General features: G+C 44.4%; 1 protein-coding gene across 6 annotated transcripts in view; it reads left to right on the forward strand.

Moving 5' to 3' along the window:
* Mtmr14 (myotubularin related protein 14) overlaps window positions 1–25,828 on the forward strand; it is a 48,143-nt gene that overhangs the window by 4,548 nt on the left and 17,767 nt on the right. For 3 of the 6 annotated variants that reach the window (XM_026383076.2, XM_026383073.2, XM_026383077.2), the window contains exons 3-10: window positions 4,830–4,938; window positions 12,005–12,080; window positions 12,416–12,476; window positions 14,297–14,419; window positions 16,373–16,446; window positions 20,558–20,628; window positions 21,195–21,269; window positions 25,478–25,544. In XM_026383076.2, the coding sequence (XP_026238861.1) occupies window positions 4,830–4,938; window positions 12,005–12,080; window positions 12,416–12,476; window positions 14,297–14,419; window positions 16,373–16,446; window positions 20,558–20,628; window positions 21,195–21,269; window positions 25,478–25,544 (656 nt within the window). The remainder of the gene's footprint in view (window positions 1–4,829; window positions 4,939–12,004; window positions 12,081–12,415; window positions 12,477–14,296; window positions 14,420–16,372; window positions 16,447–20,557; window positions 20,629–21,194; window positions 21,270–25,477; window positions 25,545–25,828) is intronic. The other 3 variants (XM_077793423.1, XM_026383074.2, XM_026383075.2) reach the window with 2 other exon arrangements.

The raw sequence follows: 25,828 nt of genomic DNA on the forward strand, positions 1-25,828 counted from the left end.
TTGAAGCCCAAAGAGGCAACTTGCCTCTGCTCAAGATTACCGAGGTGGTACATGGAATGGGGTTAAAAGCTGGATTTCCTGACTTCTGCTCTGCCTTTTCTGCTTGTCTGCTTTTTATTCTTTCACCCTCACCTTGTCTAGCGGAGCCTTATTCTCCAGGCGGGGACTACTGTACATCATCTTCACTCTAGAGGAGTTACTGGAGTTTGATTTTACTTTTCACTCTTTGCAAGGCCTCACACTAGTAATTGAGGTTATTTTTTGGGGGGGGTGATACCTATTTGTTGGAGGGGAAGGACTAGAATTGTTTGCTTCTTTACATTTGGTTTTGGTATTACTGTGATACTAGCTTAGACTGAGTTAAAAATGGTAGAACTGGATTCAGGAAGTGGTTTGGGCTTGATAGTGAACCTCCGTAACTCTGTTTATTGTCTAGGAATAGAAGCCTGGTCTGGGGTCTCTGGACCTGTGATTGTTAGCAAGTGTTCATGGAGCTGCTACAGTGTAGTAGGCCCCAGGAATCCAGCCAGAGGCCAGATAGATGAAGTCCTTACCCTTAGGTCTGGGGATAACAGAAAAATAAGCAGTAACTGTATAATAAGAACCAGAATAAGGGGAAGTACAGATGAGGGTCTAGGGGACAGTGGCTAAAACCCTTGGCTCAGTGGCCACCTGCTATGGTTTGGAAGTCAGTTGCCCTGTTTACCTGTTCTGTGGCCTTGGGCTAGTGATTTCATAGTAACGTGTTTCATCTGTAAATGGGGCTAATGATATTAAATAGTAGTAGCAGTAACATTTACCTCAGGAAGTTTGGGGCATGTGTAGAAGGGACAGTCAACATAGTTTGGGAAGTGTGGGGGCTGTTGTGTGAAGGTTTGCCATTGGAAGTTAAGTGACAACAACTTTTTCTTCTTTACTTGAAAATAGTTTTATTTGTGTGTGAATAATACTGAAGAAATATAAAATCCAGCTGGGTGTGGTGGTGCATACTATAATACCAGCAACTTAGGAGGCTGAAGCAGGAGAATCCCAAGTTCAAGGCCAGCCTCACCAACTTGATGAGACCCTGTCTCAAATAGAAAGAGCTAGGGAGGGGGTGTCTCAGTGGTTAAACACTCCTGGGTTCAATCCTTGGTACCACAAATAAGTAAGTAAGTAAATAAATAAATAATTCAATAAAAAATAAAAATTTAAAGAAACCTCACTCCTTGGTAACATCTTGCCAGAAATTTCAGTGCATATTTTGCAGACATAAATATGTAAGTCTACATTTATTCATTCACATATGAGTATCATGTGCCAGATACAGCTTACTGCTTAGCACTACCATAAAAAGACAAGAGTTAATAAAAATAAAAACAGGAACTATTGTGAGAACAGAAATTGCTTTGGTTCTTTGAGTGGGGAAACCAGGCAAATAAACCATTAGCTAATCTAAGAAGAAAAAATGTGTCTTTACATTTAAAGATAGCTCAAAGCCCTTGAGAGGGAAACAGGTGTATTTTCCACCTGGAATTAAGGAGGGTTTGCTGAGTGAGAAGTAAGGAGAATAAAACGCAGTTTTAAGGCATTTAGGATTCAGAGGAAGTTACTGGTATGAGCGAGCGAGAGGCAGCTGCAACAGGTAGAGCTGACCAGGTGGAGAAAAGATTCTGGAGCACCCTGTGGATGGGAAGAGGGGTGCTAAGTACAGGACTGTACTTGCTCTATTGGATATTCTTAGAATCAGAGTTTAATGAGACAGTTGTCTTGTTAGACTGAGGTTCCTTTTTATTTCATAGGTACACTGAGGGAGGGAGAACAATAACATTCAGGTGCTTGGGGCTGGCTGGCAGCTCTGTGCCACCCTATAGGCACTTTGCAAAGGTACCCCAGGATCTGTAGGTTGGTCATTCTTTCCCCTTCCTTCAACAACAACAAAAAATTTTAGTTAATAAAAATTGTATCTTGGGGCTGGGGATGTGGCTCAAGTGGTAGCGCGTTCGCCTGGCATGCATGAGGCACTGGGTTCGACTCTCGGCACCACATAAAAATAAAATAAAGATATTATGTCCACCTAAAACTAAAAAAATAAAATAAAATATATTTTAAAAAGGGGCTGGGGATGTGACTCAAGTGGTAGCACACTCCCCTAGCATGCGTGAGGCATTGGGTTTGATTCTCAGCACCACATAAAAATAAAATAAAGATATTGTGTCCACCTAAAACTAAAAAATAAATAAATAAATAAATATATATATATATATATATATATATTTTTTTTTTTTTTTTTTAATTGTATCTTAAGGACTAGGGTTGAAGCTCAGTGGTTGTGCGCTTGCCTGGCATGGTGAGGCACTGCATTTGATCCTCAGCACCACACAAATAAATAAATAAAACAAAGATATTGTCCATCTACAACTGAAAAAAAAAAAGTTGTATCTTAAATTGGACCTCACAGAAAAATACACATTGGAAACCCCCTTATCTCCTTTCCAAAACACTGAAACTGTTTTAAAAATCATATATATATATATATATATATATATATATATATATATATATATATACACACACACATACACACATACACAGACACACATACATACATATACACCAGTGATTGAACCCAGGTATGCTTAAACACTCAGACACATCCCCAGCCCATTTTATTTTTCATTTTGAGGGAAGGTCTCACTAAGTTGTTAAGGGCCTTCCTGAGTTGCTGACACTGCTCTTGAACTTGTGATCCTCCTTCCTCAGCCTGCTAAATCACTGGGATTGCAGGCATGTGCCACCATACTGACAAAATCTCTTAAATTATTGATCCTCTTTTTAACTTCAATTTCAGACCCTACCACTTGTTAGTTTTTATATTGCCAAGTCACAGTTTGGAATAAAAAAAAATACAATTTTACAAAGAATTCAACATTTTTTTTCCAGGCCAACTCAAATTTCTTTATTTGAGTCTTTAGGACAAAATATTTGTAAAAGACATATCTAACAAAGGGCTCTTAAAATATATAAAGAACTCTTAAAACTCAAAAATAAGAAAACAAACAACCTGTCAGGCATATACCATGTCCATAATCCCAACTACTCCAGAGGCTGAGGCAGGAACATCACAAGTTCAAGGCCAACCCTGGGCAATCAGCAATGTTGTTTTTTTTTTTTTTAATTTTTAATATTTATTTTTTAGTTTTTGGTGGACATGACATCTTTATTTGTATGTGGTGCTCAGGATTGAACCCAGCCCCTGCGCATGCCAGGCGAGCGCGCTACCCCTTGAGCCACATCCCCAGCCCAATCAGCAATGTTTTTAAAACTATTTTTATTAACTTCAACAGCATCCAGATTCACGTAATTAAGGAACCACAGATATGGGAGTTGCTGACTAAATCCTCCTCAAACACATAAGGATCCCTAGAAGGATTGAAATGTGAAAGGAATTAAACCCTTATAGGGCTTGGTCTGAAAAGCATTATTTTTTTTTTCTGCACTATTGAGGATTGAACTCAAGGACATTCTACATCTGAGCCATATTCCTAGCCCTTTTTGTTTTATTTAGAGACAGTGTCTGGGGCTGGAATTGTGGCTCAGCAGTAGAGCGCTCGCCTAGCATGTGAGGCCCTGCATTTGATCCTCAGCACCACATAAAAATAAATAAATAAGGGTACTGTGCCAACTACAACAAATAAATAAGTAAATAAATACAAAAATACATAAATAAATAGTTAGAGACAGTGTCTGGCTAAGTTGCCTAGGCTGGCCTCCAATTTGAGATACTCCAGCCTTAGCCCCTCAAGTTGCTAGGATTAGAGTATGTGCCACCACACATGACTAAGCTCAGCTCTTTTAAGGAGGGAATATGAGCCCCTTTCTTCCCTTCTATGTGTGTACTTGGATAGCTGGCAAAGCTTCTCGCTGTAACTTTTCTGCCTCTTGTCTCTGTCACTGCCAGAAATTCTGACTAACTGATCTAGGACCTCTGTTACCTGATGGTACTGAGGATAGACCCTTATTTTAGGGAAATATGATTTTGTGTGAGTGTGACTTGCTGGAGCTCATTTCTAAACCTGAATCTTTCACATTCTAGGAGCTCCCTTATAGAACCTGGTATATTACATCTCTTGTGCCATAGGTAGCTTTTCTTTTGCTTTCTTTGCCCAGCATTTTTTACCCTTTTGACACTTTGGGCACTTAAAGATGGTTGCAATGAAACTGGCTGGCACATGATCTGTAATCTCATCTTGCTCCCTAAAAGATCACAATTATGGCCTTGTGGTTTCCAGAGTGTATAGGTACTAGGTCTTACCCTGGAAGTGAGGTAGTAGACACTTTAGACATAGTCATCTGTCAATTTCCTATGCATATTTCTGTCTTTTACATATTATGTCTTCGGTTCTTTTTTTTTTTTTTTAAATCATCAAGGTTCTGAAATCAGGATAACTTTAATACCTACAATTAGCACTTTTTTTCTCACCCTAAAAAACTTAATATATCAATGATCTAAAATTTAAGAATTAGGGGGCTGGGGATGTGGCTCAAGCGGTAGCGCGCTCGCCTGGCACGCATGCGGCCCGGGTTCGATCCTCAGAACCACATACCAACAAAGATGTTGTGTCCGCCGAGAACTAAAAAATAAATATTAAAAATTCTCTCTCTCTCTCTCTCTCTCTCTCTCTCTCTCTCTCTCCTCTCTCACTCACTCTTTTAAAAAAAAAAAAGAAAGAATTAATAGCATTTATTAGCTCTCCAGTGAGTATTCTTATACATGTATGTAGACCTTTTGCCCGTGGCAAAGTGCCCATGTGGAAGCCAGTCTGACCTGCCTCTTGCCTTTGTGTTAGGTTTCAGAGCACTGTGCAAGTGAGCAAGCTGCAAGACCTCATCAATCGCAGCAAGATGGCCAGGTGCAGAGGACGGTTCGTCTGCCCAGTAATCTTGTTCAAAGGCAAGGTAAGGCCCATCCCACATCCCCATGCTCTGAGACCCTCTTCTGGAGTAACTGGTTTCATGCAAAATGTAGTGTCTTTTTGTTCTCTGCCAGCCAAGGGTGGGATGGTTACTGTATCTGGTGCTGTCAGAAGCAGGCCAGAGAAACAGATCACTTCTGATTCAAGGATGATTTCAGGTAGGGAAGGAATCTTTATAGCCCCACCTTGTGTTCTGCCCTTTTAGCTGTTTGGACAGTTAAAGAAAGTTGGAATGTTTTATAGCCATGTAGACCATGAACCTTCATCTCACCCTTCTCCTTGAAAGATTAGATTGTGACTCTGGTACTTATTGCTTGTGCAGGGCCTCAGTTTACTTTACTAGGAAAGGAGGATAATAATCATACCAGCATTAAAGGTTATAGAGTAGATTAAATCAAATGAGATCAGACTTCATGGTTTTTTCATTCTTTCAGTCATGCAGTTAACAAACTGTACATAGCACCAGCCAGTTTCAGGCCTTGAGATGTGTCAGCTTGTAAAGCAGACAAAATCCTTACTCTTATGGAGCTTGGGTTCTAATGGCTACAATTAAGTTGGCTTCCTAATGTGGTCTCATTTTTGCTACTGGGGATTAAATCCAGGGGTGATTAACCACTGAGCCACATCCCCAGCACTTTTTATTATTATTATTATTATTATTATTTTAAATTTTGAGGGGCTGGGGATGTGGCTCAAGCGGTAGTGCGCTCCACTGGCATGCGTGCGGCCCAGGTTCGATCCTCAGCACCACATACAAACAAAGATGTTGTGTCTGCTGAAAACTAAAAAATAAATATTTAAAAAAATAAATAAATAAAAAAATAAATAAATAAATTTTGAAACAGGGTCTCACTAAGTTGCTGAGGCTAGCCTTGTACTTACAGCCTTCCTCCTCATCCTCCTGAGATGCTGGGATTACAGGTGTGTCAGGGAACATCCAAATGAAACAAAGGCTCAGAATAGTTAAGTAACTTCCCCAAGTTTATTTTACATAGCACAAGAGCTGGTATTTGAACCTATCTTCAATACCATAGTGCAGATGAAGGTCATTTGGTGTGGTGTAAGGGGAACTCAACAAAGAGAGTTATGTGATGTGGACTGACAGATTGACCAGTGGCCTCTAGAGAGAGTCGTGTGGCTTGAGAGTGTTGGAGGACAAGCAGGATGCTTACTGACTAAAAGGGGTAGGAGGGTGTCCCAAGCAGGTGATACAGCATTGGAGAAAGCATGGAGGTGCAAAGGAGAGATAAGCAGAAGGCCTTCATGACTAGAAAAGAGAGTATTCTCTTCTCCAAGCAGGGAATGGAAGGGATTGAATGAGTGAGGCCAAATGCTGCCAGTGCAGAGAGCCTAGAAGAGGGAGAGAAACAGGAGTACAGCCTATGCAGCAAATCTCTGAGTGCCACACTCTCTCCAGTAGTGCACAGCCTGCAGCTGTAGTTACCCAGCCTGATTGACCTAAGCAGTGGGGAGGAGAGTGTGTGTTGGCCTAGTCCTGGGGTACCTTTTTTTGTGTAGCAAAAGGGCGGGTGAGAAAGGGAGGTAGAAAAGAAGTTTCTGTTGAAGACTTTTTTTTTTTTTAAGAGAGAGTGAGAGAGAGACAGAGAGGGAGAGAGAGAGAGAGAATTTTAATATTTATTTATTTTTTTTAGTTCTCAGCGGACACAACATCTTTTGTTTGTATGTGGTGCTGAGGATCGAACCCAGGCCGCACGCATGCCAGGCAAGCGCGCTACCGCTTGAGCCACATCCCCAGCCCCCTGTTGAAGACTTTTTAGGGCAAAAGTATATGTGGATGCTAGGTCTCAGAAATTGATCTTCATATAGCTGTTTGTTACCACTTGAGAAAGTTTTTGTGTTTAGAAGTTACGGGGTCTTCAGTTTATAGATCATTGCTCTGTGGATCACAGTGCTTGTCACTAGAAATAGGAAATACTTGAACCAGTGTTTGCTCCACAGAACAGCAGTGTAAGGATAGGCTTGTGAAAAGCATTTCATCAAATAAGGAGAAATACTAAATGGTAGAGCTGGCTTAATCTCTGACTCCAGATTTATAAAATTCGTTGGTAGACTGGGGATGTGACTTGGCAGTAGTGTACTTGCCTAGCATGCACAAGGCTCTGGGTTTGATTCCCAGTATCACTAAATGGATGAATGAATAAATTTTAAAAAATGCATTGGTATACATATAGTGACAGTTTAGAAGTCCCTCAGTGAAGATACCCATGTGGCTCTGGCTCTGTCTATTCTGGAATTCCTCTTTGTTCTGTGGATCATGTGACAGGAACTTTGCTGAATGCATTTGGGAAATGCCATGCTAAATAGTTCCAGATTCTTGAGATTTACCCTAGAAGGGGAGTTGTCTGGCAGATGGATAGCCCCTAGATTTCAGGTGGGCTGTAAGGAAAGAGCCCTAGGCGCTAATAGATCACAGAGATGGCAATGAATTTCTACCAGGGAGTTTGCTGTGCAGTCTAAGCCTGAGGAGCTTTTGGCATCCTAGATGTTCACAAGGGCTTTGTGGTTAGTTCTGCTTTCTTCTCCCTTTGCACTTTCACATCCCAGCAGTGTGATGCTATTTTTCTCTTCACTTTCCTTCTTCTTAGCTCCCACCAAGTCAGTGCCTAACACCTGTGTACATGTATTTTTGTTTTGATTATGTGGTGCAACATCTATTTTGTCATGTTATAATTCCATTGGGCAGAGGCCTTGTCTCCCTGCTGTCCACTGGCACCTGTCTTCCTGCTATCCACTGGCAGACTGTCTGTCATGTAAGTGCATGCTTGGCAGGAAGATGTGGCTCTGAATCAAATAGTAGTGGTCCTTCAATTAGGCTCTAGAGAGACAGATGAACAAAATGGTCCTTGGGGCTGACAAAGTAGGAAAGGCATTTGGAGGGAAATTAGAAAGGACAGGAGCATAGGGCTGCTGCTGTGAGCTGGGGACCTGCTTCTCAGATGAGTGGCTCACAGCAGGCACTTGTAACTCGCTCCAAGGGTGGCAGTATAATGATCAACATTACTTTTGGAGCACCTTCTTTTCCCAATGTAGGGAAGGGAGAGAGGTATAAAATACTTGTTCCCTGCTTCCTTCAGAACTCGGTTCAGTGTGCTACTGTGACTGAGGAAGTAAATGTTTGATTTTATTTTATTTCGTTCAAATTAAATTAGTGTGAAAGCAATGTAAAAAGAGTTTTTTGTTTATTTGGTTGGTTAAAATGAACTTTATGGCTGGGCACAGGAGCACAGGCCTATAATCCCAGTGACTTAGGAGGCTGAGGCAGGAGAATCACAAGTTCAAAGCCAGCCTCAGCAATTTAGCTAGCTCCTAAGCAATTTAGCGAGAAACTGTATCAAAATTTAAAAAAGATGGTAATATGGCTCAATGCTTAATTGTCCCTGTGTAGAATCCCTGGTACCAAGAAAAGAAACTTTTTGGGGGCTAGGGATGTAGCTCAGTGGTAGGGAACCCCTATGTTCAATCCCCTTAAAAAAAACTAGGACAATTCTTTCTTTTTTCTTTTTTTTTTTTTTTTTTGTATTGGGGATTGAACTCAGGAGCACTGGGCTACTGAGCTGCATCCCCAGCCCTATTTTGTATTTTATTTAGAGACAAGGTCTCACTGAGTTGCTTAGCATCTTGCTTTTGCTGAGGCTGGCTTTGAACTTGTGATCCTTCTGCTTTAGCCTCCTGAGCCACTGGGATTACAGGTGTGTGCCACTGTACCTGGCTTCATCTTTCCTTTTGTTTTCTCCCTTAAAAGGTAGGACACAGGTCAGTCACTTTTATTTTTTTGCTGTTTTTGTTTTTTTTTTTTTTTTTTGGTGGTGCTGGGGACTGAACTCAAGACCTCATGCATGTTAAGCACATGCTTTACTACTGAGCTACAGCTCCAGCCCAGTCACTTTTATTTTGTTTGCCAAAGTTATTTATTAGATTAACAGATTCTTGAGTGCTATTCTACATGTAGAATTGGAGGCCATTTCTAATTAGGTAACTGAAGAGCATTCGTAGTGTGTCTTGTTAAGGTGCAGAAATGATGGATCATGATTTAGAGTCATTAGGCTTTGGAGCAGGCATTTCGAGTTAGACTCTACCATGGTAGAGTAGACCTTCTGCCACTTGAGGCCTTTCTGAAGAGTTTGGTACTCACTCAGGAACTTAGCCAACTCACTTTTTCTTCTTTATCTGACTGTGAGTGTGTCCTAATAGGCCAGGTCTGGCTGAATGGCTATCCAAAAAGACAAGGACAACAGAAGGGGTTTAGGAGAAGAATGGGAAGCAAGAAGGTCTGAATGCTCAACAACCAAAGAGATGATTTGTAACTGCTCTGAAAAGATTTAACAGATAAATTCAAAGGAAAGTGAGGCAGATCCCAGCAGTTGAGATGAGGGTGGAGGGTGAGTATGACCTATGCCAGATGGATGGCTGCACCCCTCCTGTCACCCTACTCATAGGGATCAGAAATCTCCTCCATGGGAGTCTTGGGGGTTCTCTACCTGGGGATTGTCCCTCTTTGTTGAAGCTCTCCATCTTGCTTCTCCAAATTACTTGGCTGATTTTTAAAAAAAATTTTTTGTAGTTATAGATGGACAGAATGCCTTATTTTATTTGTTTATTTTTATGTGGTGCTGAGGATCAAACCCAGTGCCTCCTGCATGCTAGGCAAGCACTCTGCCACTGAGCTACAGCCCCAGACCCTACTTGTCTCATCTTAACCAAGAGCTGGGCTGGGTTCCTTGATGGACAAAGCTCTGGAAATGTAGGTAAACTGTGGTATGTATGGTTTTTGTTTGTTTTGGAGATAATTGATAATTTTTATCAGTTTTCTGTTTTTGTTTTTGTTTTATTAAGGATTAAACCTAGGGCTGTTTTACCACTGCCACATCTGCAGTCCTTTTTATTTTGAGACAGGGTTTTGCTAAGTTGCCCTGGCTGGCCTTGAGCTTGTAGTCCTCCTTCCTCAGCCTCTTGAATCACTAGGATTATAGGCATGTGTCTCTCTACCCAGCAGTTTTCATCAGATTGTTAAAGTGGTTTTAGATCCAGAAAAAGGTAGGTGAGGGTGAGGCCCCCTCACTTCCGTCCACCCCTAGATCTTCTCCATAGGCTTCCAGGCCAACCTCCATATGAGGAAGGGTTGACAGGTAAGTGCATGCTCAGTGACAAGATGCTGCTCTAGATAAAGCAGTAGTGGTCCCAGGCTATGATGAGGGGAGTCAGATGAACCAAGATAGTCTTTGGAGCTGGAGTAGTGGGAAAGGAAGAGATATAAATAGGTCAAAGCACCCAGCCTCCCAGGTTGGATGCAGGCTGCTTTCTATTGCCTGCTCCCACCCCCAGGGAGATCAGAAGATGATAGTGGTTCCCATGCACATCTTTTTTCTGTAGCAGCAAACTCTTTCCTCCCCTTATCTTATAGGAAGAGAAGAAGAAGCCTTTAGATAGTATTTTGGCCATTTGTAGATATCTGTGTTTTTTGGTGGTGGTGGTAGGTAGGGTACTGGGCATTGAACTCAAGGGCATTCAACCACTGAGCCACATCCCCAGCACCATTTTGTATCCCTGAGTTCCTTAGTGCCTTGCCTTTGCTGGGGCTGGCTTTGAAATCGTGATCCTCCTGCCTCAGCCTTCCAAGCCACTGGGATTACAGGCATGTGCCACCACACCCGTCTGTCTCCTCCGTTTTTGTTGTGGTTGTTCATTAGTTTTTTGCCAAGTGCTGTGAGTCAAACCCAGGCTCTTACTTACATGCTAGGCAAGCATTCTACCATTGAACCACATTTCCTAGCCCACTTTGCATCTCCAGATTGTGTGACTTCTGCTCTTTTCTCACAACTTTTCCACTCTCTACCATCCTGGGGCTGTGTTCTCCCAGCCTTTTGCCAACTTGCAGATTCCTTATCTCTTGGAACCTCCTCCCATTCTCCCCAACTCTACTGGATCTTATCAGATACAATTTATTTGAAGGAGTGGACTTACATTTAAATACTGAAGTACACATGGTTCCCTGGTTTCTGAAATTCTCTAACTCTTAAAATGATTCCTTCAGTGATAAGGAAAAAAGCAAAATAATATCTCAGCACAATAATAGGATCATAATTCCCCCCCCCTTTTTTTCCTTGTTTGTGCTATGGAGATTGAACCCAGGGGGCCTCTACCACTAAGCTACATCCCTTTATTTTGTATTTTGAGACAGGACCTCATAGGCCTTTAATTTGCAATCCTCCTGCCTGAGCCTCAGTCACTGTGATTACAGGCACATGCCACTGGACCCAGCAATAATTTCTTCTTTTAAAAGTTGTAAAAAAGTATAGCTGAGTGGCAGAGTGCTCATAGAGTGTGCATGAGTCCCTTGGTTCCCTCCAGAGCTCCATAAAACAAGCCAAAAAGCCACCAAATATTTGTTCCTTAAATATCCTCCCTGCATTGTGTTCCTTCCTTCTAAAAAGTTCCAAGTAATAAGCACACAGACTTTGGAGGTAGTTGGTTTTGGATCAAGGAGCAACTTACCCTTTATTTTATGACCTTGTTCATTCCTTAGCCTCCTGCGCCTATTTCTCTTTTCCTCATCAGTGAAGTAATAGCAGTGCCACCTACCAGCCATACCTTCCTCATGGGCTGGTTGTAAAAGTTCAGTGAGAAAATGCATGAATCTTTCAGTACTTTGTGTACTATACCCAATAAATCTGGAGAGGTAAAGTGGGCCTCTGGAAAATTATAGAATACTATGGGCTAGGGAATGTGGTTCAGTGGTAGAGTGCTTGCTTAGCATGTGCTCGGGTACACACAGACCAGCCACCAAATGTCCATTACTGTTGGTAACACTTTGGTGCCTCAGATTTGAGGGGAAGCCTCTAAATAAGACTGTGTATTAAGTTCCAGGCATCCTTGAGACTGGCTGTGGTAGCCTTGATGCTGATAAAAACTTTGGGGAATACACCTTGACCCATTTTGTTCACCTAGAAGAATCCAGCGCTCAGGCCTTCCTTCAGTTGATTATACTTCAGAAAACCAGCTGACTCTGAACATGTTGTTTTGTCTCCCAGCACATTTGCAGGTCAGCCACGCTGGCTGGATGGGGGGAGCTCTATGGACGCTCTGGCTACAACTATTTTTTCTCAGGTGAGTTTTAAGCAGCCTCCTCTGGGACTAAGAATGAGAATCTAGTTCTAGAGTCTGGCTGCCATGGTCACAGTTGTGTAAGGAGGTGTAAGTGAGCTGGGTGGAAACCAGGGCATTCCTTTCTTCAGGGACCAGGAGACAGCAGGAATGCTCTTCAGAGGTAAAGCACACTGTGAGACTCATGGGCACATGGTGCTGGGAGAGGGATGTGAGGACTGTCCATGGGGTAGAGACAGGTGGTTCATCCAGACTTGGCACTGTGGGAAGGAGGCTGGTCAGGAAGCCTTTTGTGGAAGCCACCTGCCTCTGTGCTGACAGACTGCTTTCTCTGGCAGGGGGTGCAGATGATGCCTGGGCAGATGTGGAGGACGTCACAGAAGAGGATTGTGCTCTTCGGTCAGTGCTATATGGTGGTGGGTAGAGACTTGGTTGGGGATGGGGTGTCTCACCAGTGGCAGCCATGCTTATACTGACAGTGTGTCATCATCCTTGGTCCCTGTGAGTGGATTGCTCTTTCCTCTCTTCTACCAAGTCCATGCCTTGAAATAGTGCTGTTGAAGTCTGTTCAGTAGTTTCATCCCAAAGCTGATTACTGAATGCCTGATCAGTCTACAGCTGGAATAAAGGAACATCAGGATCTTAGTCAGAAGGTCACACCCCTGGGGTTCCTGGAACTGCAGGTCTGAGATAGGCCCCAGACATCTATATTTGTTGTTGTTTTTACTAGCATTGAACCCAGGGACGCTTTACCACTGTGCTGCATACCTAGCCTTTTTAATTTTTATTTCAAGACAGGGTCTCACTAAGTTGCATAGGGCCTCGCTAATTGCTGAGGCTGGCCTCCAACTTGTGATTCTCCTGCTTCAGCCTCCTGAGTTGCTGGGATTAAGGTGTGAGCCACTATGCCCAGCTACCCTCTGTTTTAAAGCCCCATAGAGATTCCATTGTGCAGTTAGGGTACCAGCTCCCAACCTGTCAGGTGTCACATAGCACAGGGAGGGGGAAACACTTCACACAGAATCCTTGTATCCCAACCTGGAAGTTACATGCGGTGACTAGAAGTCCCACAACTGCATGATTGTTGCCTTGAAAAGAGCTTGATACAAATCAGTGTTTTGAGGGAGTGTGTTGGTTCACACTCTTCCTGTCCCTTTTCAAATTTTTATCTATCTATCTACCTATTATTTATTTATTTGTGGTGCTACCCAGAGCCTTGTGCATGCCAGGCAAGCACTCTACCTACTGAGCTATGTCCGCAGCTCTCAATTTTTTTTTTTGTTTTAAATAGCAGTATTAGATATTTTAGAAAATCACCTTTGCATGGTTGGCACCACGTGGCAAGTCTGTAACTTGTGTGAAGCGTCTCTGGAATGCATGTGAACACTCTAGTAAGGTCAGCTGCCCAAATCATGGATTGGTGCGGGAAAAGTCATCTTGCTTTGCGCCAGTTTTGCTCAGTAGCTCTGAAAGCAGTGGCTTTGGCTTGTGCACAAGAATGTTTGGCTCTCTCCACTCAAGATCAGGTGACCTCTGCCTCAGCCAGGTCATTGGCAGCATGCACTGTTGGTAAAGAGACTGCTAGGGCCACAAAGCAGTGGACATTAAAAACTAAATGTGATGGCAGGACTGTTTACTTTTTATACTTCTGTCTGTATCTGCTAATGGCTGATCAGAAGGTAGCCTGGGGATTAGAAAAATGTTATCTTTCTACTTGCTTCATAGGCTTGCTAAGTACAGAGAATTTACTTGCTAGTATTTCACAATCACTCGATAAAATAGCTCTACAAAGTCTCTCTCTCCAAGAATTTCAATCTGTTATATTATGAGCGAGGCATGTGGCTAAAAATGGTCCTAAATGGGGGAAAGGGAGGGGGTGGAGGAAGATCAACTCTAATAGAAGCTCAAAGACTCTATCAGCCACCAGCTCACTTTTCTTTAGATCTGAGATTATCTTGAGTCTCCTGGTTCAATGTCAGGCAGTGCCAGAAAGCCCTTTCCTGTTCTGGCTGAAAATTGCTCCCCTTTGAAATGTGTCCCAGAGGTGGGGGTAATCTCTTAAAAAGTCACCTTTCCTGCACCCTCCGCTTGGCCTCTGGAGAAGAGTAACTCAAGTTCTGGCCAATGACACCCATACTTTCATGAATGAGCTCCCCATCACTGAACAACTCTTGAGTGAACATGCTTTGTAACTTCTCCCTCTGGCTCTTTTATTTCAGAAGTGGGGACATGCATCTTTTTGATAAGGTCAGAGGCTATGACATCAGGTTACTTCGGTACTTGTCAGTCAAGTACATCTGTGATCTAATGGTGGAGAACAAGAAGGTGAAATTTGGTATGAAGTAAGTATGAACACCTGCCTCAGAGTGGGTAGAAGTGATGTGTTCACAGCTTACAGGGCTGGCTGTAGTATGTAGTAGGTGTTGCCTGCTGCCCTCATGTCTAGATCACTCTGCAACCTCTCACTCTGTCTTCAAACAGCTCTGTGAGGCAGGCACCCATGTCTCTCTTTTATATGGACAAGAAAGAAACTGAAGTACAGAGACTAGGTAACTTGCTCAAGGTTATTTAGTTTTGACTGTGGGAGCCATTGACTAAGTGCCTCCATTAGACACTTTTATTTTTATTTTTCCCCTTTGGCTCTAAAGTATGTGCCATCCTTGATATATTAGAATCTCTTTTAAAATGGACCCCAAAATTTAGTGTGTACCAAATATTTCCTTCATTGACTACGTTTACATTAAAATACCCATGTGAGTCAGGTATGGTAGTACACACCAATAATCCCAGCAACTCAGGAGGCTGAAGCAGGAGGATTGCAAGTTCAAAGCCAGCCTCAGCAATTTAGTGACTCCCTCAGAATTTAGTGAGACCCTGTCTTAAAATAAAAAGGGCTAGGAATGTGGCTCAGAGGTAAAGTGCTTCTGGGTTCAATGCCCAGCACTAAAAAAGCAAAATATACATATAGACCAAATTTTTATATACAGAGGCAAAACATTTAAAATGGAACCTTGGGGCTGGGGCTATAGCTCAGTGGTTGAGCACTTGCCTTGTATGCATGAGGCACTGGGTTCAATCCTCAGCACCACATACAAAAATAAATAAATAAAATAAAGATTTTTTTTTAAATAGAACTTAGGGGGGCTGGGGATGTGGCTCAAGCGGTAGCACGCTCGCCTGGCATGCGTGCGGCCTGAGTTCGATCCTCAGCACCACATACCAACAAAGATGTTGTGTCTGCCGAGAACTAAAAAATAAATATTAAAAATTCTCTCTCACTCTCTCTTTAAAAAAAAAATAGAGGGCTGGGGATGTGGCTCAAGCGGTAGCGCGCTCGCCTGGCATGCGTGCGGCCCGGGTTCGATCCTCAGCACCACATACCAACAAAGATGTTGTGTCCGCCAAGAACTAAAAAATAAATATTAAAAATTCTCCCTCCCTCTCTCTCTCTCTCTCTCTCTCTCTCCTCTCTCACTCTCTCTTTAAAAAAAAAAAAAATAGAACTTAGGTTAAGATAATGAAATTTATGGAGTTTTCTCAAAAAATTTGTTGGGCTGGGGGTGTGGCTCAAGCGGAAGCAATCTCGCCTGGCATGCGCGGGGCGCTGGGTTCGATCCTCAGCACCACATAAAAATAAAATTAAGATGTTGTGTCCATCGAAAACTAAAAAATAAATATTAAAAAATTCTCTTTCTCTCTCTCTCTATCTTTCTTTTTAAAAAATTTTGTTTAACTTTTTTTTTCCAAATATCTTTTAATTCTCCTAAAAGGTCTTAGAAAATAAGTGACACTGATGCTCAAGTCTGAGTTCAGCTTCCTAAGGACATATTGCCCTACCTGCCTCCACCCTTTGTCAGATGGTCCCCAGTGATTTTTCAGGTGCCATTGTTCACTCTGTTTAAAAATGGCCTTAGTGAAAGTTAGAGAAGGCAGTAGAGCAGAGGGTTTCCCCAACGGATCCCTTTGGGATGGCAACCTTATTTGACTCTCATCTCCCTCTGCCCTACCACTCATGTTCATGGGGCATGTGTGGAAGGTGGTCTTGCAACCTCTGGTTGTGATTGAAGTTTGCTGCAGTGTTGGAAGGAGAGGGAGCTCTCACTGAGATGTTAGAGTCAGGGCAAGGAAGTAAGGCTTTTTCATTTTTCAAAGTAAGCACTGCTGAGGGGAATGATTCTTAACTCTGAAGAATTGTTTTTTAGCACAAGGTACATTTTAGGTTGTTAAATATTCATTTAAGGAAAGGTGTGTGTCTGTGTGTTGTGACCATAACTCATTGTGTCCTTGTCCTTTAGTGTAACCTCCTCCGAGAAGGTGGACAAAGCCCAGCGGTATGCCGACTTCACTCTCCTCTCCATCCCGTATCCAGGTAGGGAAGCCCTTTTCTAGTCAAGGGACAAGCTTCCCAGGCCTCGGGACCCTCAGAAGCCAGAAGCAAGCCTTCTATTCTTATATACATTGGTATCCTGGGAGCTTTCCAGGGGAACTTGTGTTAGCCACTGTGGACATTTGGCACCCATTTACATGTACTCACACTTACAGTGTGATGGTGTCCTGGAAGGAACTTTACCCATGGGGTCCAGGATGCGAGTCCTGGCAGTGGTGCTCAGTAGCCACAACCTTGAGCAAATTACTTCACCTTTCTGAGCCTCAAGTGATAGTTGAAACTTGGAAAGGTTTAGCTCAGGGGTTTGTTGGAAAGATTAAATTATGCATATCCAAGTGCTCTGTGCACATAAAGTACTATTGAAGCACATGTAACATTACTAGTACATCAGCAAATGTTCACATGACTCAGGCAAAGCTGTACTGACGGTGCAGGAACACGTAATTGCTCTGTGTCCCCAGTGACCGTACAGTGGTCTCCTCATCCTGCAAAGCATTCTGGTGTCAACAAAGCTGCATGTGCTTTGTTGAAGAGTGCATGCCCCGCTGTGGCCAGGGCTGCATTCTCTGTATTGGAGACAAAAGCCAAATTGGATCACTGCAGCTCTCTAGACAGTCATGCCTGTTCAGCAATGGGGGCCAAGGAGCCAGAGCATCAGTGCACAACTGAGCCCACAGCAAAGTGTGCTTCTTCCTTGGAACCTCTGTCCTGTTTCTCAGCACTGGCTTCAGTTTTGGCTTATACCTCATCTCCTCAATCTTGGAGCCACAGCAACGGCAGGCTGGCGACAGCCTCATTAAGAACTACAGGTTCATATAGTGCCTTGTAGGGGAGAGCATCCTCATCCAGTGCAAGTTGGTGGTATTCAGAATCATCCCCTGGTGGCCTGGTACCCTTAAAGTGGCTCCACCTAGGTCTCATAACTTTTATGTACCAGTTTAGTATTTGGTACCATGAAAGACTGGGCATGATGGCTGGCCTGGCACTTGTGTCCTTGAATGAGGCCCTGAACATCTCTGAGTTTCAGTTTCATCCTTCATAGCATGAGGATAATGGCACTTATTTCAGAGTAAAGTGCCTGTCCTGTCTTAACAGATGCTCAGCAAATAACAGTAAAATGGGAAGAAAGTCTCCAGAAACCTTCTCTTCCCTAAAAGTGACTTTGGCCCAATGTAGATTGAGATGGTGATGAAGTGGGCTTAGTGGTGTCAGAGCCACACTGGCAGAAGGTGAGTGTGTGCACCAGGCCCTCAGGTTTTCATACTTGACTCCCAGGAAAGCCTAATGGATGCCAAGCCTGATCTATCCTCTGTAAGCAAAAGGGTTGTGCTGCTTGAGGATCCAGGCATGCTTTTTAATTTTTATTTTAGTTCCACATAGGACTTGGTTAGGAAAAATAGTTCTGCTAGAGGTATAAATACAGAAAAATAGTGCAGTACTATTTTTGCTGTAGTTTGGCAACTTGTTACAAAATGCCCCAAATGTTAACAACTTTTGACTCAGGTATTTTTTTTTTTTGATGATGTTGTTATTATTGTTTTATTTAGAGGTGAAAAGTTTATTTTGGGCTGATGGTTTTAGAGGTTCAGTCTATGATCAGGCAGCTTCTTTGCTGTGGGTCTGAAGTGAGGCAGAACATCATAGCAGAAGACATAGTGGAGGAAAACTGCTCAACTCATGGCAGCTGAAAAGCAGCCACTTATTTATTTTCTTTTTTGACAGTACTAGGGATTGAACCCAGGGTTGCTCTACCACTGAGTTACATTTCCAATCCTTTTTATTTTTTACTTTGATCAGACAGGGTCTTGCTAAGTTGCCCAGCCTGGCCTCAAGCTTGCAGTTCTCCTGCCTCAGCCTCCTGAGTCACTGGGGATTACAGGTGTATGCCAGCACACCTAGCCCAGTTATTTTCTTAATCATTCATTATTAGGCCATAATCCCATTGATTTGGGGCTAAAGGTGTTCATCATGATAATAAAACCAGGAACATGTTTGTTTCATAATCCTTATGGGCTCAGTGGTAGAGCACTTGCCCAGCTGTTATAAGGCCCTGGGCTTAAGAGCAAAATCCCATTTCAAACCAAAACTAAAAAAAGAAGAGGAGCTTGGGATATTGCTCACTGGTAGAGCACATGCCTAGCATGTGGGAGGCCCTGGGTTCTATCCCCAGCACTGCCAAAAAAAGAAAAATGAAAGAAAACAAAACAAAATTAACATTACCAAAACCAAGTCATGAAATGGACTTTGATGCCATTTAAGGAGTCTCAGTGGGGCCTGTAGTAATTGCAATAGTATCAGTTCTGGCTTTGTGTAACTCATCTAGACTAAGACTTGCCCTTGGAAATGAGAAGTGGTGAGAGTATACTTCCTTCTAGACACCAAAATAAATGGGGCCAAACCTTACTGCCCAAGTTTACTTCATTTCCTCCTGAGTAAATTGCTGCTGTCACCCTGCTCTTCGTCCCTTCCCTCTGGCCTACTGGTGCATTCAGAAGCTGCTCTGGTAATAAACATCAAGCACTGCCCTAAGTACCAAGTCTATTTTAATTCTGTTTTCTCAGAAACTGCTTCTGCATCATGGGCTCTTCTGAGCTCAGCCTAGGGCCTGCAGTGTTGATTTGAGCAGCCAGAGTTTGGGAAAAACAGAGCACTTCACTGGGCCCTGAGAGATAATTGGTAACTCTTCTCAGCCTGGGCTCATAAGCTTTATCTGGTATTTATAATTCTTCTTTGTCCGGGTGAGGCACCACAGAATAGGCTGAAGTGTTACTGCTGAAAATTATTTCTTGACTCTTCAGACAGCATGAGGCCTGGGGGATTAGAGTGAAGCAGTGTGTGTGGAATGAATGCGGTGCTGAATACACGGGTGGGTCCCCAGACCTTCCTTTCCATAGGGACCCGTCCATTTTCCCTGAGGCACAGAAACACAGCGTAAGAGTTGCTGTAGAGGTACTCATGGATTGCTTTGCTCTGTGGCCACTTCTATAGAATTGAGACAATTTCTCAGTTGCCTTCTGAGATCTCACCAGACTTGGCAGTGTTTCCAAAGCCATGTATCCCCTGAAGTCCGTGTGGGCCCTAGTTGAGGAACTGAGAGTAATTGCAAGAGGCTGCTCCCCAGTGCCTTCTCCCTCCCTATGCCTTTGTATAGGCAGCAGCCAGCTGGTGGCCTAGCTGCCCCTTGTGCAAGGGCAAGCTGAAGCTGGGTAAACCTCATTTCCGGCTATGCATCTGACTATACTGCTGGGCTGGCTCTGTGGGCTTTACAGTGGCAACATGGTGACAGTGGTGTGCCTCCGTGGAAATGCCATTTGTACCAGGCCAGTGCTCACTGTTTTATATGTATTGTTGTTTTTCTTCCTTGATTGTTTTACAAATATGGAAACCAAGTCTTGGAAGATGTTATTCCAGCTATTCATAGTTACAGGGCTGGGTGAAAAGCTGAGATTTAAAGTTGGGATTCTGCCAAAGCCCCATTCTCACCAAAGTTCCCCTCTATTCTGGAGCCTTGCCCTTGTGGAGTTTCTCAGGATTTTTCTAGCACATTGTGCAGAAAGTACCTCTGCCTACTTAAATGGAGGTAGAAGTGTCTCTGCCTATTAGGTTTCAGGCACTGTCCACTGTCCACAATCTGTCCAGTATATCAGGACATACCACACTAAAACCTGTGAGGTTGTCCCCATTGTAGAGATGAAGAATACTGCGTGGTTGCTGACATGTGTCTCTGAGGCTCCCATTGAGAGCCAGGCTTTTGTCTGCTGGGGTTGGCACTGCAGACACTTGTAGGACAGACGGACCTTCAGTGAGGGAGAGCAACCATGCCCTTGAACACAGATGCAGAGAGTGTTCCAAAGAAGTATGAGGGCAGGTGGTGTGTTGTGGAAGGACACCGGGACCTGCTCCTGGCTCTTGCCTGCCCACTCCTGCTTTCACTGCCAGCAGCTTTGACCTCACCAGAGCCACCAGCACAAAGAGTTGTGTGAGCTGCTGACCCCTCAGTCTCTCAGCAGTCAAGGCCATGGTTTGGCCAGCAATGTCTCAGAAGACTCTGTGCTGGGACAGGAGGTGTTGTGACTCTGCCCTTCTTTTCCAGGCTGTGAATTTTTCAAGGAATATAAGGATCGGGATTACATGGCCGAAGGGCTCATATTTAACTGGAAGCAGGTATGAACAACGTTGTTCAATTTGGATCTTATGTTTCTTTGTAAAGGAAGACTTTCTCCTTTCTCTTTTCTCTTTTCTCCTTTCTCTTTTCTTCCCTAAATGAGTCTCATTATATCTCGTCTTCTCTTTGTATATGCATGTAACATTCCATCTGTGCTTTCCTCTTTCCTCTTAATGTCTTTCTTTCTTGATCAGGATAAGATAGAAAAGTCCCTCTCTCCTCCACTCTCTTTGTAAGGGCAGAGAGCAGAGTTCTGTTTTTTCTCCAGTCAGGAGCAGCAGGCCCAGGAAACTTGATGGAGATTGAATATAGATTATTCTTGCTTATTTCAGCAGCCAACTTTTATAAATGCCTGACAGAAGCATTCCGCTCAGCTGCAGAGATCTGGTCACTCTGATTTTTAAACTGTCAGTTCCAGAATAGCGTATGCTTCTGGCCAGGAGAAGGCTAGCACTGTGGAGGAACATCCTTCATGTGGTATCACAGCTTTAGGGCCATGACCTTTCTGTTATCACAGCCTCTTGGGGAGCCAGTCTATGTCTCACAGGTGTCATTCTGTCCCTAGGACTACGTCGATGCCCCCTTGAGCATCCCCGATTTCCTGACTCACCCTCTGAATATTGACTGGACCCTGTATCAGGTGAGGGGCCTGATCCAACAGGCAGGATAAGGGGGTGGGGGGTAGTCAGGGGACCCCTGGGCCTGCCCCACAAGACTCTTGTGGAGATAATGCTGGCACCTGACTGTCTCACAGCCCAGGAAAGGAGGAGTTGCACTCAGTTAACTCTCTCTCTCCTGGTTTGCTCTTGGCCCAGAAAATCAAAGCTTTCTGAACATGACTCATTGAAAGATTTGGATCTACCAGGAGTTCTGTTTCCAGGGGATCTCATAGAGTCTGCTTTTTTTTTTCCCCCCCAGATTTGAGCTTTAGTGACTTTTTTCATTTTTCCTTTTAAAAAATTTGTTAGCGAAAGAGCAGAGCCGCCTGACCTCATTTGATTATAGAAACTTTAAAATTACTTCCATTATGTTTTCCTCTGTTGCTGCCTGCCACAGAGGGGCCCTAGTCTTGCTGGATAGACCTGTCTCTCCACCCTGTTGAGCCCACAGAGGCTAAACGCTTCCAGTGGTCTGGATTGCCATCACTTCAGACAGCACAAGTAGCCTTTCCTTCCCCACATCCTGTCCCTGTGCCTGGCTGTCCCCTCACAGCTTCCTCTTGTTTGGCTGACATACTGCCCTTCAGATTTGGCTCAGTGACAGCTTCAGGAGGACTCTCCTGATCTGCCTCCTTTCTCTCCCATCCTTGGCAGGTTGGATGCCTGCATCTACCTTCTCATTAACCCCCCTGGGAACATCTATCATGGAATTTTCCACCAAGCTTTAGTCACCAAATTGGAGATGTGCTTCTGTGAGCTCTAGGAGGATGGGGACCCATGGTTTATGCATCCCAGCACAGAAACAGGCAGAGAGCCTAGAGAAAGGATGAGCCAGTGACCCAGTAGAAACATCCTGCCTCCCTACGTATTCCTTTGTCCCCATGTCTGGCCAACTCCTAGCCCCCAGGTCTCCTTTCTCAGAGAGGGCTGCATGTTAGGCAGCCAGTTGCCCCACACCTTCTTGTTTTGTCATCCTGATGGCAGGGAGTCTGGAAAGGCCGGGGCTGTCTTTATCTTATCTCGGGATATCACAGGGTAGCTGCTTCACAGCTGTCTGAGAACAGGAGAGTGATGCCAGGTCTCCCCTCATAGGTATTTCTGTAAGAGAAGGGGCCTCAGGGAGGAGAGCAGACCAGTGTTCCTTCTTACAGTCTGGAAGCCTGGAGAAGGAACAGATTTAGGGGGTGGGGGAGGGTTGTCCCCTGGTCTCAAGTCCCACACTGTGCCTAGAGGATTGAACAGCCAAAGGAACTACAGGTTTCCTTTTTTGTTTACTGTATGTAGAGGTCCAGGTAGGCCCTCCCCAAGCTGCCCTCTTCCCTCTGGCACCATTTTCCCTCCTTATGCAGGTGCAAACTGGATCTGGTGAGATACTTACCAAATAAGGTGTGGCTGCTGGGCTCCGAGCATGGGTCCTGCCAAAGGGTGTTGCCTCTTTGGGAAGGAGACTTGTGTGTGTGAGCAGGAGCTCTGCTTAGTAGACAAAGCTCTGCTCAGCCAGCTCAGCTCTTGAGCAATTGACCTCACTTTCCCCTGAAAGTGGAGTTGGTGATACCTATGTGGCCAGGCCCAAATGTGATCACTGTGAAAGTGTCCTTTGCTCTGAAATGCCAGACCAGGTTCTCATGGTAATGAGGCAGCCAGCACTAGCTAGCTAACTCGAGGGAGTGGACACTAATAAAATTCTAGGCATGGAAGCTGCAGGGCTGAAGTAGCGGAGGTGGCTTCCTCCTCTGAGGCACCTCTTCAGTGCTGCCCAGCCAGTTTGTGTCATTGGGCCTCCTGCCACTTGTCATCTTTAGCAAGGTGCAGGCCATTTCTGTGCCTCAGCACTGGGGCCCCAGGACTCTAATTCTCCACCTCCATTATCCACTCCAGGAGTTGACACTCTCCATTGACACATCCCATCAGTTCCCTAAATCGTTGAACCTGGTGGAACTCCTCGGTCCCCACCTCTGTCTCTTGTGCACTGGCTAGTCCAGGCCACTGTCACCTCTCATATCTGAGCATAGGTTGCATTGAGGAATAACTAGGAATAGTACTAATGAGAGAGCCAATCTGGCAGATAGCAAGCACTCAAATGATAGAGCAGGGCCATTGTTGTCACCCCGACTTAAAAACCCACCACTTTCTATGTACCTCAGCATATAGCCTCAAGACCTTCATGTAACCTGCCAGCTTCATGCAGTCTGGCCTGGCTTGCTCTTAGGACTCTCTAATTCTCTTCCTGCCTCATTGAAAGGCCTCCTTTGAGCTTATTAAAGGAAGGGTGCTGTCCCTGAGTTTTATATGCTGTTTTATTTGTCAGAAACATGTTTTTCCTCTCTCTTCTCTTGCTTATGCTCTCCCATGTCACCAACTCCAAAAGGCCCTCCCTATTGGTTCTTATGCATTAGGCTAGGTCTGCAGAAGGCAACCCCATAGGGAAAATAATTGGGCTTGCTCTTTGAGGGGTGAGTAGGAGTTTTTCCAGCCAGGAGAAAAGATACTCCAAGTACAGAAACAAGCAGAGGCATGGTGCTTACTTGGCTTTGCTCCCAGAGACTGGTGGATCACCTGGGATGAGTCAGAGGTTAACCTAGGTTTTAGCACATCTCCAGACCCTCCTTGTATGCAGCAATCCCCAGACTTCAGTTTCTTACTCTGTTATTGTAGCACCTGTCCCTGTAGTGTAGATGTGACTGGAATGTGGACTTCAGAGTTTAGAGGGGCTGGTTTCCTCCTTTAGCTCAGCTCTGTGCCCTTGGGCCTCTCCAGCCTGTGGCTCCTCCCACCAAACTGGGAACAGGCTGCCTCTGCCTCTCCCTGACCATGGTGTGGTTATTGGTGTCCACAGAGCTCCAGCCCTCTGGCCTTGCCCTGCCCTGGCTGCTGCAGTCCCCCCAGCACACCTGACACACGCCGGGCCTTGTGCTGCATGTCTCCTGCCTCTATCCTTCTACTCCTGCTCCTGGAGCCTCTTGAGAATCCAAGCAACAAAGGAATTTATTGGCAACAGTGTGTCTGACACATTGAGCCAGACAAGTGGAGACCCTTGTACTCCTGCCAGTAATGGCATTGTTAATGCAGCGCTGCAGCAGCTGTCTCCTGAACTGCTGAAAGTGGGTCAGAACTCTCCGGGGGCGTGGGAGGGTCAGGCCAATAAGCCTGGTTTAAATTCCTGGGAAAACCATTCCAATTACAGGTGTCGTGTTCCCCTCCTCCTGGGAAGTGCTCTCTTGCTGGCATGCGCCACCCTCTCTGCACAGCTCCAGAATGCTGATAGGCAGTCATGTCCTAAGAGAACAGAGGCTGTCCCCAGCCAGGGAAAATGGCTTTGCAGAACTGGGTCAGCCCCCTCAGTGAAATCCCAGATTGGGAGTGGGCTGCTTCACATTGCCTGGTCTAGAGCTCTGGCTTGGACTTGAGTTGGGCTCTGCTCTCTTTATGGTTTTTGCTCATTTCTCATCTCCTACCTCAAGGGCCTCCTATTAGAAAAGGTCTTGTCTGCTAAACAGATTGTGTTTATTCATCAGAAGACAATATGCAGGGCAGGGGGCGTGGCTCAGCATTAAGGTACTTGCCTGGTATGCAGGAGGCCCCTAGTTCAATCCCCAGCACTGCAAGGAAAAAAAAAAAAACACACACACATACACAGACTTTGCAGCAAATAGCAGTAAAAAGTGCATGTAACATGTTTGAGAAGGTTAATATTCTAGTTGGTTCCTGTGATATGATGGCAAATGAAAAATTGCCTGGCCATTTGAGATATTGGCCATAGGCTTAAAGCTCTTCATATTCCTTCATTGACACCTATGCTGGGCACCTGAGACTTAGGGAACACTAAAGTACAGGGGGCTGTGGGTCTGTCCTTCCCCTTCCTTGCCCTCAGAGCAGGTTAGACATGTTGTAGTTGATTTGGATGCAACAGAGTAAGGGAGTGCAAGGAGCTCTCGGAGCTGGGGGAAGAGCATCTTGGATTATCTGGAATTTGAGACCTGTGGCTGCAGACCAAAAGCATTATGTGCTCATTGCTCCAAAATAACACTTAGCATTTTATTTATTTTTTATTTTACAGTGCTGGAATTGAACCCAGCATCTTGTGCATGCTACCACTGAACTATACCCTCAGCCACTGTTTTATTTTTAAAATACTTCCCAGTCTGAGTTAATATGTCCCTATTCCCCTTTCCTTTATCTTGTCCAACAGAGTTGGGACCTGGTGCAACAGACACAAAACTACCTGAAATTGCTGCTCTCCATAGTCAACAGTGATGGTGAGTCTCATCTTCCCTGAACCCTCAAGCCATTGTATCTTCTGGGTGTTCCCAGTTCTTGACACCCAGGCTGGAGTATTTTTCAGAGTTGCAAACCCACCATTTGTATTGAGGGAGAGGGATTTGGGGGTTCCCTAGAATCCCACAAGGCTGGGTGGGATTTGTCCATTGGCATCCTTAGTTCTTAAAACCCTAGAAGTCAAAATTATCTTATTAGCATCTGAGCCATACATGAGGCAGTGCACTGGCTCAGGTGGCCTTTGAATTGTGCACATTGGATTGTG

This window comes from Urocitellus parryii, chromosome 16 (assembly GCF_045843805.1).
Source record: "Urocitellus parryii isolate mUroPar1 chromosome 16, mUroPar1.hap1, whole genome shotgun sequence".
Taxonomy (NCBI): domain Eukaryota; kingdom Metazoa; phylum Chordata; class Mammalia; order Rodentia; family Sciuridae; genus Urocitellus; species Urocitellus parryii.